Source organism: Marmota monax, unplaced genomic scaffold (genome assembly GCF_021218885.2).
Source record: "Marmota monax isolate L192 unplaced genomic scaffold, Marmota_monax_Labrador192_F-V1.1 WCK01_AAM20220418_F8-fsc00188, whole genome shotgun sequence".
NCBI classification, from domain to species: domain Eukaryota; kingdom Metazoa; phylum Chordata; class Mammalia; order Rodentia; family Sciuridae; genus Marmota; species Marmota monax.
Genome location: NW_026692655.1, coordinates 3,367,207 through 3,383,521, shown reverse-complemented (window position 1 = coordinate 3,383,521; position 16,315 = coordinate 3,367,207). Strand labels below are relative to the sequence as shown.

Here is a 16,315-nt window from a genome sequence, read left to right as displayed (position 1 = left end):
GGATCAAGGAACTTGATATCAAATCAGAGACGCGCCGTCTGATAGAAGAAAAAGTTGGCTACGATCTACAGTCGGTGGGGTCGGGCTCCAAATTCCTCAATAGGACACCCATAGCACAAAAGTTAATAACTAGAATCAACAAATGGGACTTACTCAAACTAAGAAGTTTTTTCTCAGCAAAAGAAACAATAAGAGAGGTAAATAGGGAGCCTACATCCTGGGAACAAATCTTTACTCCTCACACTTCAGATAGAGCCCTAATATCCAGAGTATACAAAGAACTCAAAAAATTAGACAATAAGAGAACAAACAACCCAATCAACAAATGGGCCAAGGACCTGAACAGACACTTCACAGAGGAGGACATACAGTCAATCAACAAGTACATAAAAAAATGCTCAACATCTCTAGCTGTCAGAGAAATGCAAATCAAAACCACCCTAAGATACCATCTCACTCCAGTAAGATTGGCAGCCATTAGGAAGTCAAACAACAACAAGTGCTGGCGAGGATGTGGGGAAAAGGGTACACTTGTACATTGCTGGTGGGACTGCAGATTGGTGCAGCCAATTTGGAAAGCAGTATGGAGATTTCTTGGAAAGCTGGGAATGGAGCCACCATTTGACCCAGCTATTCCCCTTCTTGGTCTATTCCCTAAAGACCTAAAAAGAGCATGCTACAGGGACACTGCTACATCGATGTTCATAGCAGCACAGTTCACAATAGCAAGACTGTGGAACCAACCTAGATGCCCTTCAATAGACGAATGGATAAAAAAAATGTGGCATTTATACACAATGGAGTATTACTCTGCATTAAAAAATGACAAAATCATAGAATTTACAGGGAAATGGATGGCATTAGAGCAGATTATGCTAAGTGAAGCTAGCCAATCCCTAAAAAACAAATGCCAAATGTCTTCTTTGATATAAGGAAAGTAACTAAGAACAGAGTAGGGACGAAGAACAGGAGAAGAAGATTAACATTTAACAGGGATGAGAGGTGGGAGGGAAAGGGAGAGAGAAGGTAAATTGCACGGTAATGGAAGGAGACCCTCAGGGTTATACAGTGGAGGGGGTAGAGAGAGAGGAGGGGAGGGGAGGGGAGAGGTGGGGAGGGGGGAGGGTGGATGATGGGAAAGGCAGCGGAGCACAACAGACACTAGTATGGCAATTTGTAAATCAATGGATGTGTAACTGATGTGAATCTGCAATCTGTGTATGGGGTGAAGGTGGGAGTTCATAACCCACTAGAATCAAAGTGTGGAATATGATATGTCAAGAAATTTGTAATGTTTTGAACAACCCACAATAAAAAATTAAAAAAAAAAAAAAAAAAAGAATAGTGATATATTTAACGTAGGTTCCTGACCTCCAGAGGGACTTTTTCTTCTGAGCATTCCAAGACTATAGGAGATTTAATTTGCATGTTAGAATTTTCTTATCCTTACTCTGGTCTCCAGTTTTGCTGCAGTATGTAGCAGATGCCCATGTGACACACTGGCTCCAGCACTCAGGAAAAGTTCTGCTTTTTTCACTTTCCCAAGGTAGAATCCCGCTCCCTGTGCCAAGTCTGATTCATACCTGTGCCCAGAATCAGAAAATGCCTTAAAGGAATAAAACAATCATTAGCTCATATAGAAAATGATTTTATCCTTTCCTGGAATTTTAGGTTGTCTAATTCTTCTTGCTTCCACAAGTTTTCAAAATTTTTAAAATATGATTTTTCAGTTGTTGCTTTGGCAATGTTGATCTTTCTGGGTTTCCTACATTTTACTCCAAAGCAAAACTCATTTCTTCAATTTTCCAAACTTGGAACTGATTCATATTTGCTTCTGAAATATGATTGAAACTGTACAATGTAAACTCTAAAGGTGCTAATTGTTGTGCTTTCAACAGTGTAGGAAAAGTCTGTCTACAGTGAAATGGATGAAAAATTTCCCCATTCAGCCTGCAACCAACAGAGAAAGAGGAGAGTCCTGGGGATGATACAGAGTGCTGGCTTTCCTTAAGGCTCAGAGGCAGGCTGCTGATTCAACTCCTTTTGGATTTTGCAATTCCCCACTCTCCTTGAAATAGATTCCTTCTTTTGTTTTTAGGTATGATTAAATTATTTTTCCATCTCTAGCAACAAAAAAGTTAGTTATGTTATTCAATGTATTAACACAAATAATAATGTTGTTTTATTGTTATTCTTTTAGACTTTTCAACGTTTACCTTTTATTTCCTTCTTTGTTTTACAATAATGTTGACAAATATGGCATGTTGCTACCTTCTTTATGCTTGTCTGATGTAGTTTCTCATTATTTCTAATATGATGCTTTCTAAACTTCGGGTTCTTGGGAAACACACAACCAAATACATTGCAACTTATGTAAAGTAAGTAGAATTAAGATCTGAATGAGGCTAGGCGGAACTCTTATGCACAAAATATGAGTTCTAGTATACTAACATTTAGACTTATTTTTGTCTACATTTTTGGTTTTTATATTATTCTTACTAGATGAACTTGCTTTAGTATTGTTTTCTGGTTGGTAAGATACCTTTTAAATAACTTTATTTGAATTATTTTATGCATAGGAATAGGCCTTTTTTTTGCTTTGTTCAGTTGGCTGATCCATAGAGGGGAATAATCAATTAAATTCAACATACTAGGGGAAAAAAGACAAGCAATTTAAGACTTATAGGTTATTTTTCTAATTGATATTCAAGCTAATATGGAAATGTGGAAAATATAGAATTTTACGATGTTTAACACATCTTCCTACCCCCACAATTAAAAGAATAAAGTCATTAATGAATTCAAAAAAAAAAAAATGTATTGCTGAACTAAACATTCCCTGACATTACTTTAACCCAAACAAGTGAGGAGATAAATCCCCTGAACTATCAACAAGAATCCAAGGAGGAACAAAAGAGAGGAAACTCGGGGCCCATGCATGCACATAAGTTTGTCAAAGTAAACAAAGTACCATATATAATTATAAAACTATACTAATAATTTTAAAAGAAAGAAAATTGCCAATTTCTAAATTCTAAAATTTAATCCCATTTCAAAGATTTTTATAGTTTGTTATACAATCCAAATTATTTTTAATTGATAAAAATACCAAGAAAAGTATGAATTCTTTATAAAAATATACTATAATACAAGAGTTATATATTTATTTATTGAGGAAAAATAGATCATCTGAGCAAATGCTACTTTTGCCAGCCACAAACTACAGAACACTCATCTATGCTATGTAGGAGGCACTCTCTGCCCACCACACCACAAGTAACATGGCTCAAAGGGGACCTCATTTGGTTCTTAAAAGAAGCTTGGATTCCAGATTTCTGCATCAGTCATCTTAATTTTAAATATGGACACAATGCTTAGATGTAAATTAAATAAATTCATGAGATAAAAATGATGAAGAAGATGGACAGAAATTTCAACAACTGTTATTATTCTGATCAAGAAAACCCTGCTTAAAAATCCACATTTGTTGAAAAATGTCACACTTAAAACAAACATATTTTAAATATTTTGGAAATAATCATGTTTGGTGTATACCGTAGTTCTGGCTTCTATATCTGCATTGAGTGAAAGCAGTTTTTCTGCTAGTGATGTTTTCTTCAGAGAAAGAGCAAAGTGAAGAGGAGTTTCATTTTGGTTGTTGTGAGCATTTGGATCAGCACCATTTTCTAGAAGGATAGCTGCACATTTCTCTTCCAGATATTGTAGGGCCTGTTGGGTTTATACCAAGAAATAAACTGTAAATTTTGACAATCCAAGAAAAACATTTCATATGTTTTACTAATTAATCATATTAAATAGAATTAATCAATTTTTCTTCTAAGCATTTCTATCATTTTTTTTTTCTGCAGATATCCTTGGCTACATCTACCTTCATCAATGGTGTGTTGCCATCACGGTCACAGAGGTGAACATTACAATTTTTCTTCACTAAAAAAGCCACCAGTTCTGGGTGGCCAAAGGCACAGGCATAATGTAGAGCAGTCCTATGAAGGCAAGAGGCTTTGTTAGAAGTTCATAAAGCATCCTCTCAAAATACATGATTATTTATGCAATTATCAACATTAAATAGTATGCAAATCCTCTATTATTTTCTAAAGAAAGTATAATATTTACTAGCTGTTAGTACACACTAAGTTAATAAATGAGCAGCCTATTCTGTTGACCTTTTCTTTTGTCTTTTTTGGATACTGCTATGGACTGAAGCCAGGAGCACTTAATCCAGGAGCAATATCCTAAGCCCATTTTTATTATTATGATTTTTTTTTTCAATTTTGAGGCAGAGTCTCCATAAGTTTCCCAGGCTGTCATTGAACTTGCAATGCTTCTGCTTCATTCTCCCAAGTAACTAGAAATACAGGCATAAGCTACTGGGTCTGGACCCATTGATCTTTTATTTTTGATTATTTTGGTTTTTTAGGTGCTGGCATAGAAACCACGACCTGGAGCCTCCTAGATAAAGTCTCTACCATGGAGCTATATCCCATCCCAGAGTGTTCTACTTGCCTAGAAAGAGCATAGACCTTGAATTTAGCTCAACATTTGCTTGAATTCTACTTTAACCTCTGTGACATGCTATTTAGTTCTCCTATCCATCAATTTTATCTCCAATAAAATACTGATTTAAATTAGTAGTTACCTACTGGGATGATAGTGTGATGCTTAAAATTAAAATCTATGTAAAATGTTTGAACAGTTTCTACCACAAGCAACAGCTCATTAATTGTTGGCTATTGTAATTATTACTATTACTATGAATCAACAGAGTATTTCACTTAATGAAGAAGTCCTATTATAGTGATTTTACAAATATCTTGTAGGGACTATGTATTTCAATGAGTCTTAGATGCTCTTTTTTTCTATCATTTTGACATCACTGACATTGGAAAGCCACTACATGTATAATGGCAGCATTCAATTTTTTTATTCATACATGAAATAAAGGACCATCACACAGTACCTTACCTTAAGTGAAATGTGATACACACAAGAGGTCTACAGTGGTTATAGTCATATGAGTGGCATTTAAATTAATTTTAGTTGTTAAAAATACTATAGGTAAGGAGAGATGAACGATAAAACAATAATAAAAGACCAAATTAAAACCATAGTAATCCTTGCTTTTCTTTTTTTAAAGTAATTTAAAGCTAAAGGAAATGTAGGACTCAAATGAATTAGCATGGTTCAATCTATTCAATATTTAGATTTACAGGATATACATAAATCAGGTATTTCCAATGTTCAGTTTTTAACACTGTCTTAACTTTTAAAATGGGCAGTTCATAATTTCCTACCACCAGAGTGCTTCTGTTTGAAATGGAAGAGGAAAAGTTTTACTTGAAATTGAGTCCTATCTCTGAAGTTTTAAATTTCTGATTAATCAAACATAAAGCTTTTAAGGAAGAGTCTTAAGAGTCATTATGTCAATTACATCCTAGGTATTCAGAGTATGGGTATAAATGAATAAAATAAAAGAACAGATAAGTATACTTGAGTTCAGTTTTTTAAAGCAAAAATTATGAAGGAAAGCAATAATTTGGCAGTAGTAATAATCTTTTATTACTTGTTCTCTTTTTTATCAGCATGCCACAGAATTAGTAACCTATAATTGCATGTATGTAATAAAACATATCTATAAGAAATGTAATAATATCTATAAGCACAGATGAAAAGTTCCCCTTGCTTCTACATAGTAATGTACTAGAAGAAAACACAAATGCCTCTTTATACATTTTATATTGGCAAGAACGTTCCTAAGAAAGAAAGAACTGAAAAGAAGAGTTCCATTTTTCCCAGCTTTTAAAAAATCTTTTATTTATTTATTTATTTATTTAATTCTGGTGCTGAGGATTGAATGCATGGCCTTCAGTTTGCTAAAGCCAAAATGACTTACATTGGACAACGTACTCTTTTTCCAGATGCTCAAGTAACATATGAACATAGGAAAAAATATTTGTGCTTCTGGTAAGAGAAGGAATTTAATTTAACAAGAAATGAAATATATTTCAGAGCTACAAAATTTTGAGGATGCAGAGAAGTTGTACTTACTCTGCAGCTTAAGGTTCAGCTACTTAAGACTCACCCTTCAAATAGATGATTTGATGGTAAGTTCTGTGCAACATTTAGAAAGTATTCTAGTATATTACATATACTTTCAGATATTTTCATGTTTTGTATTTTATCCAGATGTACTCACTCATATTTTGGCTGTTGGCAAAGAAGTAATTCGTAAAAGTTTACAATGTATTTTGATACCCAGATTGGCAAGACTTAGTACTTTTCTATCGCCTTGAAGTCCGTGCCTTTCTTTCAGGGTGCTGTCAACTTGTTTGTCGTTATAAACAGCCACAGTTCAGCCTCAGCTATCCCCCTTCGTCCACCATCGTCACGATACAGGATGCGAGGCAAGGCACTGCACTTGAGTGATCCTTGACGTGGACCTCAAGGAGAGCATGTCCTGTTGCATGCGGGTTAGACGCGTCCACGCCCCGCGCCACGAAAAAAGGCGTCGGCTGATATGGCTTCAGATCTGGGGAAGGCGCCTCCTTAGGACTGAGTCATACTATGCAGCCACTTCTGCACAGTGGGATAGGACCTCTACTCTCGCCTGTATTGTTTTAAGAAAACAGAAAAGGGGGAACTGTGGTGAGCCGCTTCTGCCGTTTCTGCAGACTATGGTCGCCATTACAAGATGACGCTGGCTCCGCTGTGGTCTGTGACAAACAACTTCTTATCTGGGAAAGTTGGCACATGATTTTTCACCACCCTGTGAGAAAGCTCCACGCGGCAGCTTTGCATTGGGGCTTGGGATGCTTTATTAAGGCTGGGAGGGGCATCCGAGAGAGAAGAAGAAGAAATATCAAGGGCCTGAATAAACTGCTGAAAGAAGATTCCCGAGTTGCGTCTTCCTTGCCGGCAAGGGGTCGCGACAATCAGTATTAGAAATCTGATGCTCCATCACCTTTTTAAAAGATCTTAAAAAATACTTGACAACTTTATGGTATGAACAGTTTACAACCTTAAAAGGGGGGGGGGCGTTACAAGTTATGATTCGAGGGCATTTTCAAATAGGCAAAAAAAAAAAAAAAAAAAAAAAGCCTGGAGGTGCCTGTTTGGAGAATCATCTATACAGGTGATTGGCCGGTAGTCTGCAGGTTGGCTACTTCACCAGAGATAACACGCTGCAGAACTACCAGAAAGGCTCATTCTCTCCACAATGGTATGCTCCACCGGGGGGGCGAGGGGGGCAGTATTGCACAAAGGACGAATCTCCCCACGTTTCAACCTCTTACCTGCACTAGGTGAATCCCACCACCTGGATTCACCCAATCCCCACCCATCTCTCCGCCCCGGGCACCTGGCCAGAGGCTTTGGCATACAAACACGGACAAACGCTGGACTAGGGAAAAGACCCCCAACGCTACAAACGGTGGAGGTCAGGCATCTGGGGGCGGGGGAATCGATCTCCGACAACACAAACACCAGCGACGGGCCCCTCGCAGGGTCTCCGGACATGACCTCGCACTCTCGGACCGACCTAGCACTCGCGGCCCTGGCAGTGTCTATAATAGAGTCCGAGCTCTTCGGTCAACACCGTGGGGCTAATTTAGAGCCTCTGGCAGGACCGCGACGCCAGAGCACCTTCAGGTTTTTAAGGCCACCAACGGAGCGGCACCCCGCAGGAACCGCCAACTCAGTCCCCAGAGGCCAAGGCCAGGAACCGGTCGTTTCTCGAACACCTGGCTCCGAGACCTAAAATAAGATTCGACAGTAGCCTAGCCCAGCACATCACACCCGAAACCTCACCTCTGCGAAAGCAAAAGGCCCTTTGGCCGAAAAACGTCGCCAAACCGCCGTCGTTCCTCTCCAACCGCTGCAACAAACACCCTACAAAATGGCGGCAGCGCCGTCACCCTACAACCCCCTAGGCGGCCTCTAGCCCCACCTACACCGCGCGAACGCGACTGCGTGACAGAGCCAGGCGCATTCCCGCAGCTCCCGTAAGGGGCGTGGCTTCTGGTCGTAAGGAGCGCCTCCAGCACACTGCGGCTGCGCGGGCCCGCTCATTACATCACAAAAGCCCCGCCCTTTGGGCCTGGCGTGTGCTCGGGTTGTTTTCGTCCTGGGAACCCAGGGAAAAGGCAAGGTGAAAACCCTGAAGCTCGTGTCGCGCCTCCGCTCTTCAAAGTGTAGTTTTCCTGGGTGCGGGATCTCTCGGCAGAGTCAGCCGTGACCCGTTTCCTTCCTCTCACCCTCTAGTGGGACGCCCCGTCGCAGTGCAGTTTGCACTCTTCTCGCCCTCCCCCAGCCTTTCCCACCCCACACAGCTAACGTGCCGCCTGGGCGGCTTGGTGAACCGGGTCGCTGTAGTCCAGCACACTTGGGAGCTTCCCGTCGAAAATGGATTCGGATACACAATGAAGTCTCAGAAAACAAGCTCAGGAGTTGCTTTTCAAGGCAAGTGCTCCTAAATCAGAACAAAACAAAAAATTGGAAAGTTAAGACTCCTGACAAGGTTCTTCCTGTTACTTCCTACCTCAGGGCAAATAAAGTAGCTGGAAGTTTTCCTAAGAAAGTTGTCTCCGTTATTTGTACCTGTGAGTTGATATTATTCATCCAAGGCCGAGTACTGTCGCAAAGCTACTGAGTCTCCATTAGGGGCATGCTTACCTCAAATAAGGTATTTGGCTGTCCTAAGAATCCCAGGAAGCTTTGCAGTGTGAATGTGATGGGGTCAGAAGGCTTGAGGGCCAAACTTCGTGCCCTGGAGAACACTTTCAAAGAACAGAGGCGAAGCATCCAGAAAAGGAATGATCAGATGGAGGAGAAGCAAGAATATGGTGTCAAAACAAGGGAAGTTTACAGCTTGGTATGGTTTGTCCCCCAAAGTTTGATGGACGGGAAGCTAGGTCCCCAGTGTGGCAACGCTGAGGTGGTAGGACTTTTAAGAGGTGGGTCCTTATGGAAAGTAATTGGTTATAAGGGTTCCATTCTGATATGGATCAATGCTTGTCTTGCAGTATGGTTGAGTCTCACAGGAGTTATCACCATAGCATATTTTTATATAGAGGAGCCAACACATACCTTGGACCCTTCTGCATGAGGCTATTTCTCTTTACAAATATCCACCACGTTGTGACACAGACAAAGGGGGCCCTCACCAGGATGCTGGCATACTGCTGATTGGACCCTCCATCCACCAGATCATGAGACAAATAAATCATTTATAAGTACCCAGCCTCAGGTATTTTGTTTAAGCAACATGAAAACAACTTACACAGGAGAAAAAAATAACAGCCAAATACTGAGAAAGATTTAGGTGTGGTTAGTACTGAAAAGTGTCAAGGAAATTCCATATTCTGACTAGGATTCTCTTGATATAAGGAAATGCCAGATATCATCATTAGAAGAATAGGATTAAATTTTTGTGGGCCCAATAGCAGGTGGGAGTCCTAAACTATTGTACCTTAAATAGATAAAAGAAGGGTGCCTTCATATCCTTAGTGATCTAACATCATAGAAACTCGGCCTGCTACTCTAGATAAATAGGATGCATTTGGATAAATTTCATGAAGATTGTACTCCACTTCAAAAAAAATGAAGTAAAGGCTGGGTGTGGTGGCTCGGGAGGCTGAGGCAGGAGGATCAAGAGTTCAAAGCCAGCCTCAGCCATAGCGAGGCACAGAGTAACTCAGTAAGACCCTGTCTCTAAATAAAACAAAATAGGGCTGGGGATGTGACAGTGGCCAAGTGCCCCTGAGTTCAATCCAGGTGCAAAAAAAAAAATGAAGTAAAGAAACAAAGTTGAAAAGACCCTTGGAAAATTTTAAGAGAAAACTCTTTATGCTATAGAATGAAATAATCACCTGGAATAGCTCTCATCATTGCAGCTACAAGTTTAGATCTTAGCTGCCCCAGGAAGGTCCATCTCCTTTAAGACATTGCCCCTGACCACATCAATTTCCATCCAGTCCCCTACTCTAACTACTTCAGTGATGGAAGAAGTCCTCAAATAGACCAAGATACACTGGTGTGCCTGGAGTCACTCAGGTATGCCAACCAGTTTGCCCAAAGAATGAAATTTATACATTCTAGGACTGATTGCACATTGTTTCAGGGACATCTATCAAATGGAATACTGTTGAATAACGTGTGGTCTTGCAAGGTAAGGTAAAGCTCAAATTGCAGCACATAAGGGTATAGATTCAAGCTGGAGCCAGAGAAAGTTCTGTTTGCTGGAGTATGAGCAGTCTTTGCTCATGAGCAGGGTCAGGATGCTGCTTAAACAGCAGCACAGGTTAAAAGGCAGCCATGTGGCCAAGCACAGTGGCACATGCCTGTAATCCCAGTGGTATAGGAGGCTGAGAGGGAGGATCTCGAGTTTAAAGCCAGCCTCAGCAACTTAGCAAGTCCTTAAACCACTCAGGGAGACCCTATCTCTAAATAGTTAAAACAAAAGGGCTGGGGATGTGTCTCAGGGGTCAAGTGCCCCTGGGTTTATTCCCGGTACAAACAAACCAACCAACCATGTGGAAAGGCCACCTTCAGAAGTTTTTATAAATATCACACACTCTTTTTAACAACCAAGAGTGACAGTAGTGGCTCTGCTTTATAATTGCCACTATCTTGTTTTGGAGTAATCTTGAGTATTTTAATTGTGCCACCCATAGGTGTATTCTTTAGAAGCATGTAGTGATCAGAAGAAAGTTGAGATTTTCCTATGACTAGTGTCTACATAACACATAATATAGTAGTACCATAGTACTCTAGAATATTCTCTGTAGCCTTCACTAGAAGCAAGGATTTGGTTTATATTATCTTTGGTATCTCAGTGCTTAGAAGCCACTAAATATTGGTAGATTGTCTGCATATGCAGCATTTGCCATTTTGCTTAGTTGGTTTAAGTTCTGAAGTAATTAACTCAAGGGTAGACAATTACTCCTGGATCTCTGTACCAGGTATCATACCACTTATATGGCAACCCTTTCTATTAAGATAGTTATTTGACAAATAGACAACCTTGATCAGAAGACTTAATGAGATGATCTATTTATATTTCCGAGAATCCACTACCAACACCATAAACACTGCCTAATCTAGTAGCTTCATCTCTACACAAGAACAGATATGTCCAAGAAAATATTAAATCATGTGTTAGAAACAACTATATAAAGAAAATCTTTGTTGTGAAGAGTTAATCAAAGAATATTCTTATGTATTCTAGAACATATGTTCTACATGCTTAACTTCAGACATTGAAAGTATTCACCTGTAAAAGCTTAATACCAGACTCTATTGTGTAAATTAATTTAACAAAAATTGATCATTTTCAGAGTGATCTTTACAAAGGTGTAAATGAACCCTTAACACTTAAAACCTCTTTTATAAGATGCTTATTCTGATAATTGCCAATCTGTATTCAATTAGATTTTTTGGTTGCCTTAAGCTGTCAATTAAACATTCATTACATGCTAATCACTTTGTAGACGTGATCTAATTTAATAATATAAACAACCTTATGAGGCAATCAATAGTTACTTGTCCTAGATCAAGTAACTATCAAGTGCTGGAACCAGGATTCAAACACACACCTTCATTGCTCCAAAGCTGTTAAGCTTAACCTGTTGGACTGACTGTTTCAACTCATTCAACAAAGAATATAGCAACTTACTTTACTTAATGACTAGAGGAAAACATGTTGAGTCCATCTTTTGGCAAGACCAAAGAGTTTGTCTTAAAACACTGCTCAAGATGATGTATCATTGAAGGCTCATGATGAAACAATGAGTTTATTTCTAGCACATCAAGGTATTTAAAAGTTTCAGTGCCTTGGTCACTGTTCAACAGTGAGTCAAAGTGGGGTTCCCAGGCATCCCGCACTACCCAATATAGATAATATCCAAGGTTTCTTCAGTGTTCCCTGACACTGGTTGTAAGGATAGTCACATAGCATACTATCAAGCAAGATTCAGTTAAATTAAATCCTAGAAAGATCCCAAGATATGGGCTGGGGCTGTAGCTCATTAAAGTGCTTGCCTTGCATGTGTGAGGCACTGGGTTCCATCCTCAGCACCACATAAAAATAAATAAAGATATTGTGTGTCATTCTACAACTAAATAAATATTAAAAAAAAAAAGATCCCAAGATTCACAAAGCACTTTCAATGTACATGTGAGATGGGAGCAGGAGGGTGCAATAGGCTGGTCTTTCCTATTGCTGTGTCAGTTTCTGCTACACCATTGAAAAGGTCTCACAGCCAGTTTGCAGTTGAATGTATCTTTTTTATATGCCTTCAGGATTCTTCTGATGTTGATCCTGGAAACTGCAGTAGATCAGCAGTTTGCCAAAAACAACTCACATATCATGTCCAAAAAGCCTAAGGAAAAGGAAATACAATGGCTCTGTAATGGATTCTTAGATTCTCAGTTGCTGTAGATTAGCCACATCATTCTAAAGTACAGGAAATCAGGAATTGAACAAAGAAAACTTCAGGTGTCAGAAACTTCCAGTATCAATTCAGTATGGAGCCCCTGAGTTTTAAAGCAGTCCCTAAAGTATTTTATTAATTTCTTAATGTCTGTCACATATTACTGTACAGGTCACTATGTACCGACACTGATTTGATTAAAGTCATATTTTAAAAATTTACCCAGTCCATGTATTTTCTCTGAAAAATCTACTCTGAATTTTTCTCAGCATTTAAAAATTAAAACTATCTGGGTGAACTATTTATCATTGTAGATCAGACATCAAACTAAAATTGGACTCTGATTATCTTGGGCAACCTATTGGTCTATTTTGGATAGGCTTTTATATACAAAAATGGCCATAAGTACTAAAGAAGTAATTTCTCATTCATGTTAGAAAATGAGAGTTTCTTAATCCTCACTTCCCACATTATCAACTGTCAACCAACCAAGGAAACCATGGAAGGGAACATATATTTACCTAAATCCTAAATTTCTGATGACCATTGTAGGAGCCTAAATGAAGGTATAAGAATATGTAACATGTTTGTCTTAGACTAAATCTCTTGAGTTTACTGTTTATTTTCATGCATGAATATCAAGTTCTCATTTCATGTAATTATAGGAAGTACTACAGCCTTCAGAGTATACATATGATTTCTGGAGAAGTCGTTAATTTTTATGGTAGTTTCCAGTCATATCTTACTCCAAATTCCTATTCCCGGTGCTACCACTCAGGTCTGTCCTTTATATCGTGTCATGCCAACTAAGGACAGAGACCTTGTCTCCTTTATTCTCCAAAGCTGCCTAACACATAGCTTTTAAGAAGAAGAGACTTAAAAATGCAAGAACTCAGGAGGATAGGTACAGCACAGAAATGGAAGCAACTTAAAATTTAGTATCAGAACTCACTTTTAAGGTTCCAGATATGTACATATGGAAGAAATATCTGTACAAATGGAAGAGTGTTTGTGTTTTAATACAGGCCATTTCTTTTCTTTTTTTTTTTTTTTTTTTGACTCTTCTCACCATTTTATTTTGCTTCATCTTGTTTTGGAAAATGCTATTTAGGATAATATAGAACTAATTGTAACATTGTTCTTTATGCTAACATGTAATAGGTTTAAGATTATAATTAACTTAAATATTTTAAAATTTGTTTTTAATTTCAAATGCAGTAAATAAATATTGATAGACATTAAGCCCACATAAACAAAAATTCCACTCATAGTGTAAAGGAGTCCTAAGATCAAAGAGTTTGAAAATCACTGCCATAGATGATTATTTCCTCAGAAGTCTTCATATGGGAAAGTTTAACACATGAAATATAGATTCTTACCCAAGAAGTTATCTAATTACTTTATATATGAAAGAAATTAATGTATTTTAAAGGAATTCTAACAAGTAGCAAAAATTGAATCCCATAGCACAGGGGAACAAGAGTTGCCAATAAGATAAATTCCATCCTCATAAATAGCTATGGTACCTAGATTATAAGTCAATCATACCTTTCTTCATTATCATCATAAGGCAACATATGCTAATTGCCAAGTAAGTCCTTCAGTAACTTAGGTCCCAAATTTCACACTTCCTCTTCTAAATCTGCCCTGACGCCCCGCCTTTTTCTCTAGTCTTTTTTTCCCCCCCTTCGTATCAGGGATTAAACTCAGGGGCACTTCTGAGCCATATCCCCAGCCCTATTTTGTATTTTATTTAGAGACAGGATCTCAATGAGTTGCTTAGTACCTCGATTTTTGCTGAGGCTGGCTTTGAATTTGAAATCCTCCTGCCTCAGCCTCTTGAGCCACTGGGATTATAGGCTAGCACCATTCTCTCCAATCTTACTGACACCTGGGGCTCATTACCAGCCCATTCTTTCCTTTAGTTCTATCATTTTCCTGATTCTTTCCCCTAAGTACAACCAAACATTCACTCAGATCAGAAGTCACTGATGCTATAAGTGTGTAAAGACTGTTACTTAGAAAGTAAATCTATTAAGCTTCCAAGAAGAAAATGGATTGCAATTACAAATTGGTACAAAATATAGCACTTAAAAAAAAAAAGTCTATCTCTACAAAACAAAAAGTCTACCTCTACAAAACTGTTGTTAACCTGTGGTTCAGCATCTCCATGAGAGAACCATAAATGATTTGCAAAGTGTCTATAAACTCCTTGAAATTGTATTCAAATATTGAGTGCATACACTTTTCTAGAAATGGACAGTTGGCCTTTGTTTGCATCACATTCACAACAAAACTATAATTTTTTAAAAAATGAAAAAAAAGAGCAAAAAATCCTTGTTCTACAGGTTTCTGGAGTTCCGCAAGTACAGATTTTTATGAATGGCAGTTATGAACAGATTCATTAACAATTACATAAAAATTACAGCTGTTTGAATTGCATGACTTTTTTTTTTTAGTTGTAGTTTATTTATGTGGTGCTGAGGATTGAACCCAGCACCTCACACATAGTAGGCAAGCACGCTACCACTGAACTACAACCCCAATCCTGACTGCATGACTCTTTAAGAGTAAGGACTAATAGGAATAAAATATTCACAGGCCAAATATCTGTGAGCTTTCCATGTCTTAATGATTCTCACGAAGCAAAATATTTGGTAATTAATTTAATAGAACCAAATGAGATTTAGACTTATACCTGAACCACAGAGCTACTACCTAACTCACCAATTAGCCTTCATCAAATTTACTAGTCACATGGGTTGGTTTTTAGTAGCACAACTGAGAAAATCCATGACACAATTTATTTCAGTGGTTCTCCACTAATAATATTTAGAGTGTTGTTTCTTAACTCTTTCAAATTGCTCTATGGGTTTTAGTAAACAAAACAAGCAAATATAAAATATGATTTCCCAGGTGTTTCAACCTGATAAACAACTGATAGTGGCCAGTTCAATCAAGAAAGTAAACAGTTCAACAAGGACTGTAGTACAGGTAAGTTAGGGAATTAATAGTCAAGTTCAAAGAACAAAATACTCTAGCAATTAATTAAATGATACACTACTATATTTTGTGCTCCTGATCATGCTAAGTTTAAAATTAAAATTCATTTAAGTTATATATTATGTGTATATATATATTTTTTTAGTTAACTAAATCCTAGGCTAATCTTCAGACTAGTCATACATGTAATCAATCTGTCACCTTTGAAGATAATTATTTATTATTAACTTAAACAGGGATTTCTATACCTTATAGATAGAAAACTCAGCTACAAAACTATACAGTGTAAAATGAATACAAATCAATTATTATGACAGATAAACTTGAGAGTCAAAATGAACAAAATATTTTACATCAGCAAAATGTCTCGTCAAATTCTACTCTTTAAGATTTCAACGGGGACTGGGAATGTGGCTCAAGCGGTGGCGCGCGCGCCTGGCATGCGAGCGGCCCAGGTTCGATTCTCAGCACCACATACAGACAAAGATGTTGTGTCCGCCAAATACTAAAAAATAAATATTAAAAAAAAAAAAATTTCAATGTAATGTATTAAAACAAATGTCCTTCCCAAATCCATAGAAAAACACTAACTTATTTCAAAATTTCTATTTAGAAACACAAATATTTCCTAGCTGTGAACCATACGTGAAAACTTTAAAGTTTACTATTCAATTCTAAGTATGTTATCAGGAGTTTTCAACAGTTTTTCTCTTTTTAAAAATATCATTAATGGTAGTAATGGGAGCAGTAATACATAAGTTATTTTCACAAATAATGTACATATAAATTACTCAAGATCCAGGTAAGCAGCTGTGGAAGTTTTCTTATATGTACTATAGTTGCTATAATTAAGATGAATTTTTATA

The 16,315-nt window shown here is 37.8% G+C and overlaps 1 protein-coding gene across 1 annotated transcript in view; it reads right to left on the bottom strand.

Moving 5' to 3' along the window:
- LOC124093864 (ankyrin repeat domain-containing protein 20B) overlaps positions 1-16,315 on the bottom strand; it is a 55,965-nt gene that overhangs the window by 33,237 nt on the left and 6,413 nt on the right. The window contains exons 2-5 of the mRNA XM_046446405.2: positions 8,337-8,485; positions 7,825-8,080; positions 3,890-4,004; positions 3,556-3,729 (exon numbers count right to left, since the gene is read on the bottom strand). Of these exons, the coding sequence (XP_046302361.2) occupies positions 3,556-3,729; positions 3,890-4,004; positions 7,825-8,080; positions 8,337-8,485 (694 nt within the window). The remainder of the gene's footprint in view (positions 1-3,555; positions 3,730-3,889; positions 4,005-7,824; positions 8,081-8,336; positions 8,486-16,315) is intronic.